Below are 16352 nucleotides of genomic sequence, written 5' to 3' on the forward strand. Positions count from 1 at the left end.
TTTTCTTTCCTCTCTAATTCACAAAACTCATCACGGGGGGAACTTTTACTTTGGAAAAGTAAATGACTGTAGAGAAATCGTTGAACCCACTTATCGTTAGGAAGCATCCTGCAGGAATTTAAATCTCTGCAAGTTGTTGATCTTTCCCATTTAGACACGTTTCCTTGCCCAAGGAAGGATAATGAGGGACGTGGTTCCATGTTACCCTCTTGATACAGTTCATGGAAGTTGCATTTTTAGTTTTTACATAGTGCATTTGAAGAATGGAGAGAACTCTTTGAACTGTAAATAGAGATTATTGCAAAGATCTGTTGAAAGGACACACTACTTTGACTAATTCCAATAAAACGATAGAACTGAACAAACGACATGTGCAAAAAACTCTTCTTGTGACGTCACTGTACCAGGTTTTGTTCCAAGCTTGATCCCACATCATGTACAGCAGTCTCCGAAACTGAATTTGCTACACTGAAATGTAATTTGTTTGCATTATTTCTGTTGTGGCGGGTGACGACCTTACTGTGGTGGCCTGTAGGGTAAACACGGAACTGTAGAGAATGCCATGTGAACAAAGGGTGGATACAAGACGATGATGCTTAGCTCCTTCTGTCAACAGTAGAAGGTAATGGGGCAGACAATAACGCAGATCAGCCAAAGAGACACTGTAAACACAGATAATTTATTTCACGTTTTGATTGTACACATAGATAATGACGATGTAAAAGCTAGTCTGAAAAGAAACGGGTCAACAGATTCCTGGTATTAATAAAGTTTTTTTTAAAGCGTAACGCAACCCACTCTAATGTTAAATAAAACAAGGTATTCCACCCAGTAGTGTTAAAGTCAACTACAAAAAGTGAAAAATGTCCAATTCTAAATACGATTATTCAGCGCTTTTTAACCAACGGTCTGCATAGCGAAACACAAAGAAAGGGCACACATTTCAACTGGGCATTTTTCCTTCTACAATCATTTCACGATTCCTCAAAATAACTTCATGGAGAATAAATATTAAACTTTGTGGGTGTGATAGATCAGTACCTACATCGTACACGTCATACTGAGGCAATACTTGATGCGTGATGGAAACAAAGGTTGTGAGGGTATGATTTGGTCCTGAAGCGTAGGCCTCTCCAGCTCCATGATATATGGCATGTACAGTTCATATGGAGACGGGATGTGGTAAGGGGGGTTTTGACGGTGTATAAAAGACTCGTTCCCTAAAGGACCTGTGACAAGACACAATGGAACAAAGGATACCAATATTGTGAAGGGAAAGCGAGCTGTGGAGACGTGAGCCGGTTGCGCCACTAGAGGGAGCAAGAGCCTTGGTTTTGGAGGCGATCCAGTGTCTTCAAACAGCGACACTTCAGTTCTCAGATTTTGAGTAGTTGGTGCCTGTGTGTATTGAAAGCCCAACTACTGAGGTGAGAAATTATATCAAATCCACAATGTTGGGGAGGGGGGGGGGGGGACTTATGCACAAGTAACATTTATACCAAAATGATGAAGTTAGCAGTCCATCCTGTACACTTCCATATAGAAGTCCTTATCCCACAAGGCACAATGCTTAGTGATTAACCCAGAGGGCCAATTATAGCAAACGATATAGAAACAAAAAGGTACAAACTAACAAACACAGTATCGTATACATCATCACTCACGGACATCAGCAGTAGTGTCCGTTTTGACATACTGTGGTACTTGGGATTTTCAAAGTAGTCGTCATAGCTGATCTGACTTTAAACAATGATACGCTGTTGACAGCAGATGTGATGGAGAAGTTGTTCCTCGCACGCCCGCCGACCTGGGAAAAGAAACGCTTACAGACGGAGGTTTCAAAACTAACGAAGAAGAAGAGTGTGAGCCTGACGGCGAGATGCGAGGAGAACCACTTCCTGTATTGACCACGGTCACCCATAGGCGGCCATTTTCCACCGGAACAGGGTGGAAAGAGATCCCAAATCTGAGCATGACATAAGAGAGCACAGGGTGGAACGGAATCCCAACCTGAGCATGACATACAAGCAAAATTGCCGCCGTGTGAATATGGTCAATTGGGGATGAAAAATAAAATAGACATATTGGCTTATCATGTAGCACTTGGCTGATGGCTTAGGTGAATGTGGCATTTCATTTGCTTTTGAGTTTTGTCCTAAAAGACAGAATGAAAAGACCCGGGGAGAGAGAGCAGTCATTACAGTGGCTGGAGGGAGGGAGGGGTGTACGGGTCGAGGCCGGAGCTGTCCGTGTTTGAGCCGTGCAGAGGAACCTGGAGGAGTGGAGATCCGTCCTGTTTTCAAAGTGAGAGAGGGAGGGGAAGAAGAGCGCCTCTCCTCCCCCCCGTGGCCTGGTCCTGCTCCTCTCCCGCTCAGTCGTCGGCGACGATGGACAGCGCGCGCAGCTCGCTCAGCTTGGCCTCGTTCTCCCGCTCCCGCTGCTCGTCCGTCAGACCCACCTGGTCGATCTGCTCCGTCAGCTCGCTGAAGATGTTGTGCATCTCCGTGAAGTACACCACCTGAGAGAGAGAGAGAGAGAGAGAGATTTCACTCACTTGGGGTGGAGGGAGGACGAGCGGGCGAGGGGAAGCCTGGAAGGGTCAATTCACAGGCTCTAAAAGCACAGAAGGGTCTTAAGAGGGAAAAAACCAGAACGCTGGTGAATTCGTACCTAAAACTCTTCCCCCCCCCCCCACCGCCCCCACGATCCAACCTCAGTTTTACTTACACCGATCCGAGGATGCCGGTCCCAGAGCCCTTCAACCCCGCTAATGAGAAGCGATTCGCGGAGGAGAAGAGGGGAGGGGGGCCTGCGGATATCAAACGGCTCAAAACAAAAGCCCGAACCCCCGGCACTTTCTGCGGCGGGTAGTGACCCTGCCTCTCCTCTCCCAATCTGAACAAGAGGTAGAGGGTGTTCGCCCAAAGCTTCCTTGACACATCCCTCCCCTGCTTCCCCCCCCCCCCCCCCCCTTCCCCAAGTTCATGAGTCAGGATCCCAGGAGACCCGCTTTGATGATTAATAGACTTTAATCACATTACAAGACTCCAGAAAGAGTGGGCCGAGAATGAAAGTACTGGGAAATACAACCCCTTGAAACCCCCACACACGCACGCACACACACACGCACACACACCTCAATATTTATTCACGCAGGCCGTGCATACGTTACAGTGCTCTTAAGGGGGCACCGCTGACTTATTTGCAATTGCGCTCACATGTTCTACTGGGCGCTGGAACAAGGGAGATAATCCCAGATGCGACTAGAAGGAAAACACTCGACAATGAGCTGCAGGTCGAGGAAGGATAAACGCTTTGGGTCAACTAGAGAGAAGAAAGGAAAAAAAATCCTGTCTTGTATCAAAACAACACCGCTCTCTACGTGCCGCTGTTAAAATCTTAGCACGTCGCTCGCTGCCAACGGAGAAGCCTACAAGTCTCATTAACATTCTAGCCAGTTAATTGTGGTCTTTTCGGTTAGTCTTAGTCTGCTTAGTCTGAGAGCCTTTTGTATGTTTACATCTAAATTTGCCACCTAAACCACATGAGTGGGCCTTGAGTATCGGGTTGCCGCTGTACGTGGGGGCAAAAGCGGATATATTTCATTTCAAAAGTGGCTCGTTGAAAGGGCCTATCGGAAATACCCATGCCGTGATGATAATGTTCACCAGATCAGTGTCTGGATGGTCTTTTTTAGAAGCAACACTCTGCTATTACAATTACTGCAGTCATCATGTGGAGTAAACCCAGTCCCAGGGGATCGTGACCACCTACTGTATAAAAAGGAACTGTAATGTAAACCACAGCGTTTATTTACCTGACCTCTTGTCAAGGCCTTCTTACACGCCGCCCCCCGATAGCTTAATATTTACGTAGACCCCGACTACAGCGGTGACTCACTCTGCCTATAAGTAGTTTTTGGAAAATAATTAGTTCGGAGAAATAATTATATAAATTATATAAAGTGTGTGAGTAAACAGAAATGTTAAGACATAACCCAGCCTGCATGTTGCCCGACAGTCGTGTCGGGAGCCAAAAAAGAAAGAAAAATAGAAAGGACAAAGCAGTTGGCACTAAAAGCGCTTCTCAATCTGTGCAGTCAGACACAACGGGGAGTAAACACAGGGAGAGAGACGCAGGACTCGAGACAATGTCTCAGTTCATCTGTACAGGTGGACACTAAAGCCGGGTCAGAGCGGAGCAGGGAGAGGGTCCCAGAGCCAGAGGCTGGACGGGACTCCCGCGAGCACGGAGCTGCAGGCTCACAACAAAGACAGGCATTGTGCTGCTCCTGCTGCCTGGGGGACGCAGAAGTGAAACCAGGCTGCGGGAGGAAGAGGGAGTGGAGTGGAGGCCCAGACCCAGGTCCCTGGCTGCGCTGACCGCCCGCGTGTGGCCGCAGGGGTGTGTGTGTGTGTACTGTGCGAGGGAGGGAGGGAGTGTGCATGTGTGCATAAAGTGACGATGGGAGTCGGGGGGTCTCTCCCGTTTCAGAGTGATGTGAAGGAAGATGAGGTGGACGGCGGCACACCGATAAACAAATCTTGACATATACCAATACAAATAACAAAACATGTAAGAAAGACAGAAAAGACCGAAAGAAAGAGACAAAGAAAGAAAGACAGACAGAAAGACAGAAAGAAAAAAAGAAATAGAATAAATGTATAGATCTAGACTATTAATAAAAAAATATTAAGCGTAAGTCACTGGAGGTCATCCGTTTGGATACACCAAACATTGCCCGGGTTTATCCGGTAAGTAAAAGCTTAAATATATGCTCCAGAGAAGAGTTGACCTGGACTTGAGAGCTCGGTGTGTTTACTACCTTACGTGCTAGACTAGTCAGAAGTACAAAGCACTTCATACGATTCTATAATTGTCATTAGGTCCAGCAGCGTAATCTGGTTTGCTAATTAGGAGCGTGCCAGTCGCCGTTCCCAAAAGAGGAAATGATGCGGCTGGTGGCTTGTGTCTGCCGGTGGGGGCGGGGGCCACACAGCTGCTGTGGAGGAGCCAGGAGCTCCAGGTTTAAGAGAAGGGCTCGCAGGGCAGCGGCGGAGCCAGACAGACGTGGCCTTCGCTGGGCTAAAAACCTGGAGGAGTGTGGGCCGTCGCTGGGGGTTAATCACATTACACCTGCGTGGAGGCAGACGGGAGGCCTGGGATTACCTCCCCTCTGACACTCTCTCTGCACACTGCTTAACCAACAGGGTGGAGGAGTAAGAAATAGAATACCCTGAGAGATAAGAGGGAAGAGAGAAAAGAAGGAGAGCTATGAGAGGGAGAGAAAAGAGATGAGGAGGAGAGAAGAGAAAATAAAGAGAAATGAGAGAGAAGGGAGATATGAGATGAGAGAAGAGAAAATAAAGAGAAATGAGAGAGAAGGGAGAGATATGAGAAGGAGAGAAAAGTGATGAGAAGAAAGATAAATGAGGGAGAGAAGAGATGAGAGATAAGAGAAATGAGAGATGAGAAGGAGCGAAAAGAGATGAGATAGAAGAGAAATGAGAGAAGGGAGAGAAAAGAGAAGAGAAAATAAAGAGAAATGAGAGAGAATGGGGAGATATGAGAAGGAGAGAAAAGAGATGAGAAGAAAGAGAAATGAGGGAGAGAAAAGAGATGAGATAAGAAAAAAGAAAAATGGAGATGATGAGAAGGAGAGAAATTAGAGATAAGGGAGAAATATGAGAGGGAGAGAAAAGATATGAGAGAAAAGAGTGATGAGAAAGAAATGAGAGAGAAGGGAGAAAAGAGTGAGGAGAGAAGAGAAGGGGGAGAGATGAGAGAAAAGAGATGAGGGAAAGAAGGAGAGATGGAGAGAGAGAAAGGGAGAAAAATAGAGTGTGTTTGTGCTTGTATGTGAGAGAGTCTATAAGCGTGAGAGAGTCTATAAGCGTGTGTATGAGAGAGAGAGAGTCTATAAGTGTGTGTGTGTGTATGTGAGAGAGAGTCTATAAGCATGTGTGTGAGAGAGAGATAAGCCTGTGTGTGTGTGAGAGAGAGAGTCTATAAGCGTGTGTGTGTGAGAGAGAGAGTCTATAAGTGTGTGTGAGAGAGAGAGAGAGAGTCTATAAGTGCAGTGTTTCCCATTAATTACCTAGACCAGTGGTTCTCAAACTGTGGTACGCGTACCACTAGTGGTACTTGGTGGTACTGCTGGTGGTACTTGAAATAAAAAATAAAAAATATATTATACTTATATATATATATATATATATTTTTTTTTTGCATTCAGGCCACTGGACTTAGAAGCAGGCGAGGCCAGTGTTTCTAGTTGCGGATAGTTAGATAACCTAAGTGAGGAACAACCAGGAGATCACTGTGACAGATAGTAATAGTAATGCAATCTAAACAGTCATACATATTTTATTCAACTTCAGCCCTGATCATAACCATTTTTATTTTTAGATTTTTTTGTAATGTCAGATAAAAAATGAAATACTCTGAAAAGAGTTGTTGTTAAATCTGACATTACAAAAAACAAAAAAACAATCAAATCTGTGTTGTTGCTAATCATTGACACATGCCTAGCCTGTAATAATCCCCCCCACACAACACACATTGACAGTGTTGTGAAGAAGGCACGGCAACGCCTCTACTTCCTCAGGCGCCTAAGGAAGTTCCAAGTCCGTCAGAAGATCCTTAAGAACTTCTACTCATGCACAATAGAGAGCATCCTGACTGGAAATATCACCTCCTGGTTTGGGAATAGCACCGCACAAGACCGTAGCAGACTACAGAGAGTGGCCCGTTCAGCCGAACGCACAATTGGAGGGGGGCTTCCCACTCTCCAGAACATTTACAACAAGCGGTGCATGGGTAAGGCTAAGAGAATTATCAAAGACTCCAGCCACCCAAACAACTGCCTCTTTGAACTGCTGCGGTCAGGCAAGCGATACCGGAGTCTCATGGCAAGCACAGAAAGACTCAGAAGAAGCTTCTATCTACAGGCCATCAGGATGCTCAACGAACAATAACACTATGTAACAACCATCAAATGCACTCACAGCACACACATCCACACGCACACACTCACTTAAACAAACAACTCACTGCAGCACCCACTTTACACACTTTAGAACACATAAACACACTTTATATTTATTGGTAAAGAATTTGCACTACAGGGCGGCTAGGTGGTGCAGTGGGCAAGGCGCTCACCACCAATGCAGGAGACGCTGGGTTCGAGCCCAGCTCTCCACATTGCTATCAGCTTGGCTGGTCGTTCATACTAATAGATTTGGCAGTATTAGGGGGTGGGAAGCTGATGGGTGGGGATCGGACGTTGTGGACAGCGACTCCTACAGGTCGGTTGGTGCGCCTGCGCAGTAGAATCAGGAAGCGATGGGGGCGGCGTGCCCTCCAAACACAGACCCCCGACGCTGAAAGATCGCGCTGTGCAGGTGAAAAGATGCGACGGCTGCTACCTCGAGTACCGGAGGGGAAACGTGCAATGTATGGCTTCGTCCACATTACAGCCGGCTTGTGGGAGGCATGGCCTAACAGCGTTCGAGACAGGGGAGATATTAGTATATTGTATAGTATATTGTATGGTAACTCAGTTACTTCTACTCTGCATTGAACATTGTACATATGTACATACTGAACACTTGTGTCCACGTACGTGACTTCTATTTTTGACTTGCTATACTTATTTTATACTTATCTATTTTTGTCTAGCACAGTCTCTGGAGCGTAACAGAAAGAAGCATTTTGTATAAAAGTATTCTGTACTTCTGTATGACAACTAATAAAGAAACTTGAAAAATGTACTTTGCATTTGATATATTGAAAATATTTTACTTTTTGTGTTTTTTTTACAATAATTTGTGATGCCATCACACAAACTGGCATTTAAAGGGTTACAATTAGAAAATGTATTGAATATGTATTTTATTTTATTTATTTTTTTGCAATGCCCATCACAAACACTGGCATTTAAAGGGTAAACATTCAAAATGTCCTGCACCAGAATGCAGGAAATTAAGTCTTTGTAACCAAATTATTCCTGGTGGGGGACCCCCACTTAGAAAGTGGCCTGACTGGGGCTATATTTCACACTATATTTCCCAGCCTGAATTATTTCCCCAGTCCGGCCCTGCTTATGCGAGTTGTCAATGGACAACAACATGCTGTGTGTGTGTGTGTGTGTGTGTGTGTGTGTGTGTGTGTGTGCGTGTGTGCGTGTGTGTGAGAGAGAAAGAATGAAGGACAATTGCTTGCTGTGTGTGTGAGAGAGAGAGAGAGAGAATTAAGTAAATTTTTCTTAATTTTCTCACTTGCTATGAGAATGTTAGTTATTATGTTCTCAATGCCCCTTGCATTGTATGGGTTGTGTGGAAGAGTTTGCTAGTTCTAGTGCTACTCCTTTGTACATTGTGGCTGTGTCTGACAAAAGTTAACAATAAATAATGGTATTAGGAATACATTTGCCTCCTGCGTGAACGTCGGTCATATGGTGGTACTTGGAGAGCCAGCTACGTTCTCAGGTGGTACTTGGTGTAAAAAGTTTGAGAACCACTGACCTAGACTGTGGCGGCCCGCCACAGTTTTATAATGAACGAAATTATTAAGTTATTAACACATCCAGCGCTGGAAACGCTGTCCAGCGTTATTGCCCGCCATGCGTTGTCTGCCAAGATCGCTGTACAGCGTTTTTGAGATCAATATTTCATTTTTTCGCCATGGCATTCATAATTCATCCAGCCAACCCCCAATGCCCTAGCGCAGGGGTGGGCAATTATTTTTCCCGGGGGGCCGAATGAGCAACTGAAAATATGTTGGAGGGCCGGGCCAAAATTCCAAACTCAATTATGCATAATATACATTTTATTTCTATATAAAAAGCCGTAAATGGCATTGTTTTGACCCCTGGTAAGAGTGTATGTTATTATTTGGCAATTAAAAGGTGAGGTTAGCTTTCAAAAATATAATTTATTCAAATAGAATTGATTTCCAAAATGATAAAAAAAAATTGAAACATTAACACTTTGAGTGCCACGCCGGGTTTTCCTTTTTACCCCCTTGATGCCACCATCCACTTCAATGTTAACGTTAATATCGCGTAATCTATGTTTTAAATTATGGCTATGTGTCTAATCTGCCCGTCGCTTATCAAAGATTATTTTCCAGTCAGTGCTGTCAAGGCAGATTGGTTTTTTATCGCTTCATTTCCGTTTCAGAGCATTTAGAAAAGCACCCGTTTTGAGATAAAAACAGTTCATTCTGGACCATTCTATGAAAATCGTCTTTTACTGGAATATTCCACAACGTTGATATTCGTCGGCCTATTTATGAATCGTTTTCAAATAAACGCTAGATGATCAATATTATACGTGCACGCAAGCACATTCGGGCCGCGCACGGATAATCGCCGCATTGATTTCCTCTTGGACTTTTACAGTGAAACCGAAAGAGCCCATTTCACAAAACAGCTTATAACTTCATAAAAATTAGTCTGATTATCCTAACACTGATAACATAGATTCCTTACCTGACATCAGATGGTATCCAACTGGTATATTCCAATTCCTGATCACCATTCGAAAAAATCGATAAATGTATGGATCCAACGTGATACAGTAGTACACATGATTCCGCGGGGCTGAGAGGCTCCAGAATGAACTGTGGTAACCCCGGCTGGATCAGTGGACTGGAAAATGTGGAGTACCGGATTTTTTTCCCCATCCATTTTCATTGAGTCCATTCCAAAATCCCTTATGTCATCTGGGAGACGATAAGGGGCGCTTTTTTCCACATATGATCGCCGGCGGTGCTCGGGTATACTCGGGTAGGCTCGCGTGATGCAATATGATTTCAGATAGCTTAATAATAATAAAATAAAATAAAAAAAAAAAAAATCAGAGAAATCTCGTGAGTGGCTTTCAACCACATATTAATAAACCTGAGATATCTCGTGTGTGGCAGTTAGTGTTAATAACAAAGGGCATGTATGAAAAAGTGCTATACAAATAAAGTTATTATTTTGAGTTTCATATACTATTGAAACAAGGATTTTCTTAGCTTTCTAAAGACATCACATCATCTTATAGCCAAAATAAACAAGACATGTCACTGAACTGTGTAAAGAAAAGTGTCCCAGTTTTGTAGCCTTTTTTACTTTACATGCCTATATTAAACATTTAATGTTTTCAGAACTGTGCAAAAAAAAGAAAAAAAAATATCAAGTGTCCCATTTCACTTGTTATATTTCCACATTTTAGTGTTCTTCAGTTCTTTCTTTTTTTCATTCAGTGTGATAAATCCAGTCTCTGTTGAGCTTTAACAAGTCCATCAAAGTCAGGTTGAATGTCTGAGGTGGAGATGCGAAGCACAGCTGCCAGATGTTCATCAGTGAGAGAGGATCTGTACCTGGATTTGGTAAACATCATGACTGAGAATGTCTGTTCACATATGTAGGTGGATCCAAAGAGAACCAACATCTTCTGAGCATGTCTCCTCATGTTTGGAAAGTTCTCCTCCTTGAGAGCAGAGTAGAACTCTAGCAGTGATGCTGACTTAAAGTGCTTTCAGTAGTGAATCAGACTGCAGGTCAATGAGTTCAAGCTGAACATCAGTGGGTGCACTATCAACACTGCAGGTAAAGGGAGAGGAAACCAGCTGCATTTCATCCTCATCCTTTTGAAATCTTGAAAACGCCTTGAATTTTTTTTTTTTTTATATTTTGATTTGAAATCTTTATTTCGAACATGCAATGAATACAAACAAACAATAACAAAAGCAAAACACAACTCAATCTACATGTTCGAAAAGGAGTAGGAAGAAGTATACACTTATTTAATCCTACCCCTTTTCCACTACTCAAATGAGTGTACTATTTTAAAACATAAAAAAAAAATATATATATATATATATATATATATGCAAAACAAAAAAACAAAAACTATATATGTAAAACATGAAAGAAATAAAATAAAAATTTAAACACCCGTGAAAAAATCATCATGCAGTGCTCCTAACATGGATGAGTACCTGTGCCGGTGATCAGCTGATGGTTTGACTTCTTTCAGGGTTTTCATGTGTTCGAGATTGTTGCTGCCTAGTTGCCTTGAAATTAATTGCAAATAAAAAAATGTAATCTACCTACCTCAGTTGTGAAAAAAAAACACAATTTCGACAGTTTTCGGCTTGCCATTGCCCCGACTGCTTTGTTGTTGAATCAAGTCAAATCCTAGGTAAGCGTATATTGTGCGTGTGAACGTTGACATGAAAATAAAAAATGTAAAAAAAATATATATATAAAAAAAATAAAAAAAGTAATTATCATGTAATCTTTCGTGGGCCGGTCAGAATCATCCCGCGGGCCGTATCCGAGTTACACTCTCGCAAAAACCGGAAGTGCCATCGGTGCATCGATGAAATTCCTCCGGCAGTCACATCTCGCTACGGGACTCCTGACAGACACTATAGTACATATGGATCGCTTTCTAAACTTAATAATCAATATGATTTCGGCGTTTATTGCGCCATACAAAGCGGAAATGGACCTAGGCGATCGGCGTCGAATAATTGGGATCTTTCACCGCCAGTCTCATTGGCCCACGGTAAGGGGAATATAACGTTATTTTCAGCCCGATTGTTTATTAATTTCACTGCAAACCATCTGATCAATATATCACCCATACTACATAAAGCCGTTACTGATGATCAAGGAATTATAAACGACCGCCCCCCTTTCCTCCACGCATGATGAAGCATAATGTATACCGATCATATACATTTGAATTGTTTAATATAGCGTGTATGGGAAAGAAACGGCAATCGATAATCTATCACACGTTTGGGCCTATAACTAGCGTTTTTGGAATTACAGCAGAAAAGATTAAAAACATACTTTTATTCTAGAAGGTATTAACACAACAATGTATGAATGAAAAAGTATAACGTTCCCACACCCTGAACAATAGATAATCGATGTTGAATGGGCCATAGTAATGTCAATATAGCAATAAAATTAAAAAAGTTATAGCCCTGCAAAGAAGGTAAACATCTCCATAGGCTTTTAACGGTGGCAGAGAGGGGTATGAGATGGGCACAATGCCCGGCGGTCAATGTGTTAAGTGTGTGTGTGTTTTTTTTGTACCATTTTTTAAAAAATATATAAAGTGTGCCAATAGGGATGTATAAGTAGTATTGGCAGTGGTAGTAGTCATAATAGTAATCCAGTATATTTTTTTATTTTCTAAAAAATAAACCAGTTCAACACAGGTAACCACTTTTGCTTAATTTCTTTGATGGCTCAAACGTTTGCTCTAGTCCAGTGGTTCCCAAACCTCTCCTCGAGGCACCCCAGCCGTTCCATGTATTTGTTAAATTCCACCACCAGCACACCTGATTCAACTAATAAAGGGCTAGTTAAGTTGAATCAGGTGTGCTGGTGGTGGAATTGAACAAATACATTGAACGGCTGGGGTGCTTCAAGGAGAGGATTGGGAAGCACTAGTCTAGTCGATTTTGTGTTTTGAACACAAAGTTCATCATAGATCTAGCCTCTTTATTTTGCTCTCAAAGTGCACCAGATTGATGCATTTAACTTAAAAATGTAAAAAAAAAAAAAAGAAAAAAAAAGGCCGAGATTCACCCACCAGTCTCACAAAATCCTGTGGGAAACACTGAAGTGTGTGTGTGTGTGTATGTGAGAGAGAGAGTCTATAAGTGTGTGTGTGTATGTGAGAGAGAGTGTGTGTGTGTGTGTGTTAAGTGTACATCCGCAGGCCGCAGTACTAACCTGCGCTCTGATGAGTGCCTCGAAGCTGGGCTGGAAGTAGTCGATACGGCTGTGGTAGAACTTGGGCATCTCGTCCAGGAGCTGCTTGTTCTTGGCCTCGAAGTCCTCCCTGACCGGCCGGAGCTCCTCTCTGGCCTGGGGGGCAACAAGGGCACAGCAGGCCGCTGGCGTTCACTCACACTGCACTCGCTTTTATTACCCTCCTTTTCTTCTTTTTAAAAAAAAAAAGGTTTTTATAGATTATTCTTGCGCAATTCCGCTTTATTGCAGTACGGTAGGGAGTGACAGGAAATCTGGGGGTGGTTGGGGTCATATGAAACAAAGGACGTAGACCGGATTCGAACGCTGCTCATGCGTCTTAGTGGAAAAAAAAATTCGGACAACAAAAATACAAAAGAAAATTAATTATTTGCTTAATTCCCACGGAGAGAGGCAGTGGGAAAATAATAAATAAACGAATAAAAAAAGAAAACACAGAAAAGGCTGTAATCACGACCACAGTGAGGAGGAGTGGGTGACTTGTGGGCAGACTTGGCTGCGAGAGAACTCCCAACGCCCGCCATGTGTGAATGTATTAGTGGGCAGGCTCGGAGTCAAGGAACGCACAGAGAAGAACTGATGGAGAGAGAGAGAAGGGGGGGGGGGTGAGACTATGTAGTTTGGGGTTTATACGCCGTTTTGGCCAAATGTACGATCCACACGCGTATGTTCTTAAGATTCTCTCTCAAATTTCTTTTGTCTGCCTCCTATACTCACGCCCGTTTAAAAACAATGCGTTAATGTTTCGTCAGGATCGTTTCTTTTAAGTGCAGTGAGATTCAAAAGGCCAGGGATGGAGGGGCCTCTGCAGGCTTTGTTCCCCTGACAGTGCTTTTCTCAGTGTGTGTGTGTGTGGTGTGTGTGGATGTGTGTGTGTGTGTGTGTGTGTGTGTGTGTGTGTGTGTGTGTGTGTGTGTGTGTGTGTGTGTGTGTGTGTGTGTGTGTGTGTGTGTGTGTGGGTGGCTCGCCAATGCGAGGATGTGTTAAGAGCCCAGGCAACAGTGCACCACTATCTGTGAATGTGCACTCCTGGAGTGGCCTCGGCGTGTGAACTGCATGCGTGTAGTGTACGTGTGTAGTGTATGTGTGTAGCGTATGCGTGTAGTGTATGTGTGTGTGTGTGCGCGCGCTCTATTACACGGCGGTAGATGTGCAGCAGCAGAGCCTTTTTGAAAAAGGCAATACTTGCGAGCTGGGCAGCTTGCGTGGGAGAAGGCGCGCAGTGAGCATGTGCTCAACTATTTCTGTTCACATCCAGTCAGCATTTGTGTCTCTTGTTCACTTACTGCTCTCTACTCAAAACACTGGCAACTTGTGAGAGCTGATAAACGCTCCTGTGCAGAGGTGGAGGGGAGGGGGGTTCAAGTGGACCAGCATGTAGTGCAGCAACAGAAGCTCCAGAACACGCTGCTGGCTGGGCTGGATGTAATAAACACGGTACCTGGTGGAGTTTGACCATGATGGGGCCCGTCTTCTCCTTCTCCTCGTACTTCTCCACCTTGGACTGGAGCCGCTTGTAGTCCTGCAGCGCCTGCTCCCGCCGCTTCACCGCCATGTTGAGGCTGGGGAAGACGCCGCTGTACCTGAGACATGATGCGGGACACGGGGGCGAGTCAGGACACAGTGCAACAACAGGGATACCCCGACTCCCCCGTACCCCACATACACACTACTGTACCTAGAACAAAGAAAGATCCCCCCCATCCCCCATCCCCCATACACACACACCAATACAAATAACAAAACATGTAAGACAGACAGAAAGAGAAGACAGAAAGAGACAAAGAAAGAAAGACAGAAAGAGATAAAGACAGAGACAAAGAAAGCGACAGAAAAAGACAAAGAAAGAAAGGACAGAGACACAGAAGGGTGGTGTAGATCAGAGGAAAGGAGCTCGATGCCCAAATAATTTTCTGAGGTGATGAGCTTTTAGTATAGTTTAGATTATATATTTTCTATAAATATATATATATATATATTTTTTTTTATTATAAATACCTATGTTAATAAAAAGCAGGTATCAATTAAAAGCCCTAAACCCTCATCATCTTATTGCAGATGCACTTTCAAACCCCAGAGGACAGTGCTGTGCCGAGCTCCTTCCTAAGCTATTAAATAATTACTGTAGTGCAAAATGGCATGAAACAATTCATTTGGCGACAATTATTATATTCCAAATGACTATAATATATTCTTTCAATGAGAACCCTAGTCTTCAGCACTAAAAATAGGAAAACACTGTAACTTAGCAACAGGAGTCTGAGCTTGATCCTAGTTATATGGTTGGTCTTAAAGAGAACTAGCAATATGGCACAGTATCAAACACTACAGTATTCAACCTGCCATACCATAATATACAACATTTTAACTATTAGGTTGGATTATGAAATCACATCCGATATTTACAATATAATGTTGTCGTGGACCAGAAGATACTGTCATTACTGACTCAGCCTGGCGTTACTCCTCATAGTGCTTTAAACAAGGACATAATAATAATAATAATAATAATAATAATAATAATAATAATAATAATAATAATAATAATAATAATAATAATAAACTATTTGTATAGCACTTTTCATACAGAAATTGCAGTTCAAAGTGCTTCACAACAGCAGGGAACAAAATAAGTACCCGCCAACCGCCAATGGCGTGCAGATTTAAGGTTTGGAGACTAACAATGAGAGGTCTGCCCGCCACCTGGCGTGTAGTTCATATCGATACTCTTATTTTGAAAATCCTGTGCGGGTCTCATTTCCACCCCAAGCGCAGCTCCAGTCATAATATCTATGGCTCCGTCAGCTAGCAACGTTCGGTTCATATGCTACTCTTATTTTGAAAAAACCTGTGGCAACTCGACAAGTCATATCCGCCCCAGTCCGTGCTATTGTCTGCGGTGCAGGTCGGTCAAGCAGAGGAGCAGCGCTACACAGCAGTGCGGCTATTTTGCGATCCGAAATAAGTCTGTGGTGTTTTCTTTCTTCTCACAACGGGTCAAATGCATCTAACACGCTTTGCATCGTCGCCATTCCTTTATGCCCACATCGCCCGAAATGAACGTTACATTAGCGTAAGCTAACAAGCTAATCCTGATCAGAGGCAGAGCCAGAGAACAGCAGACAGTGTGGACTGGGGAAAGGGTGTGTGTGTGTGCGTGCGTTTGGAAAGACGATGAAGTCAGTCAGGAGTATATTATAGTAAACTGAGGATTACTGAGGATGGACAGATAGTTGATATTCAAATATAAAAAAGTTTCGAGAGGAGTGGAAGTTTGAAGACAGACTAGACTACAATATGATGCGGGGGTGGTGAGTTGAAACAGTGTGTGTGAATGAATGAATGAATGAATGAATGAAAACTTTATTTAACAGATTGCAGAATGGGTACAATACAGTACGGCTCAATACACACAATTGTTAAGGGGATGCAGACCAGAGAAAGACGTTTGTCTTGTTTACATCAGGGTCCCCCATTGTGTGTGTGTGTGTCCCAACCGACCCCACTTCTATGTTTCAATAAATTATTTGCATTTAAAACTATTAACGCTGACTCATTCCTTCAG

General features: G+C 43.2%; 1 protein-coding gene across 1 annotated transcript in view; it reads right to left on the reverse strand.

Annotated features, from left to right (window-relative positions):
- Nucleotides 1-660: 660 nt before the first annotated feature.
- The window catches only part of bin3 (bridging integrator 3), a 131216-nt gene continuing 115524 nt past the window's right edge, over nucleotides 661-16352 (reverse strand). Inside the window, exons 7-9 of the mRNA XM_084322774.1 lie at nucleotides 14229-14370; nucleotides 12749-12883; nucleotides 661-2518 (exon numbers count right to left, since the gene is read on the reverse strand). Coding sequence (XP_084178900.1) covers nucleotides 2372-2518; nucleotides 12749-12883; nucleotides 14229-14370 — 424 coding nt within the window. The 3' untranslated portion in view covers nucleotides 661-2371. The remainder of the gene's footprint in view (nucleotides 2519-12748; nucleotides 12884-14228; nucleotides 14371-16352) is intronic.

This window comes from Notolepis coatsorum (genome assembly GCF_963971535.1).
Source record: "Notolepis coatsorum genome assembly, chromosome: 10".
NCBI lineage: Eukaryota > Metazoa > Chordata > Actinopteri > Aulopiformes > Paralepididae > Notolepis > Notolepis coatsorum.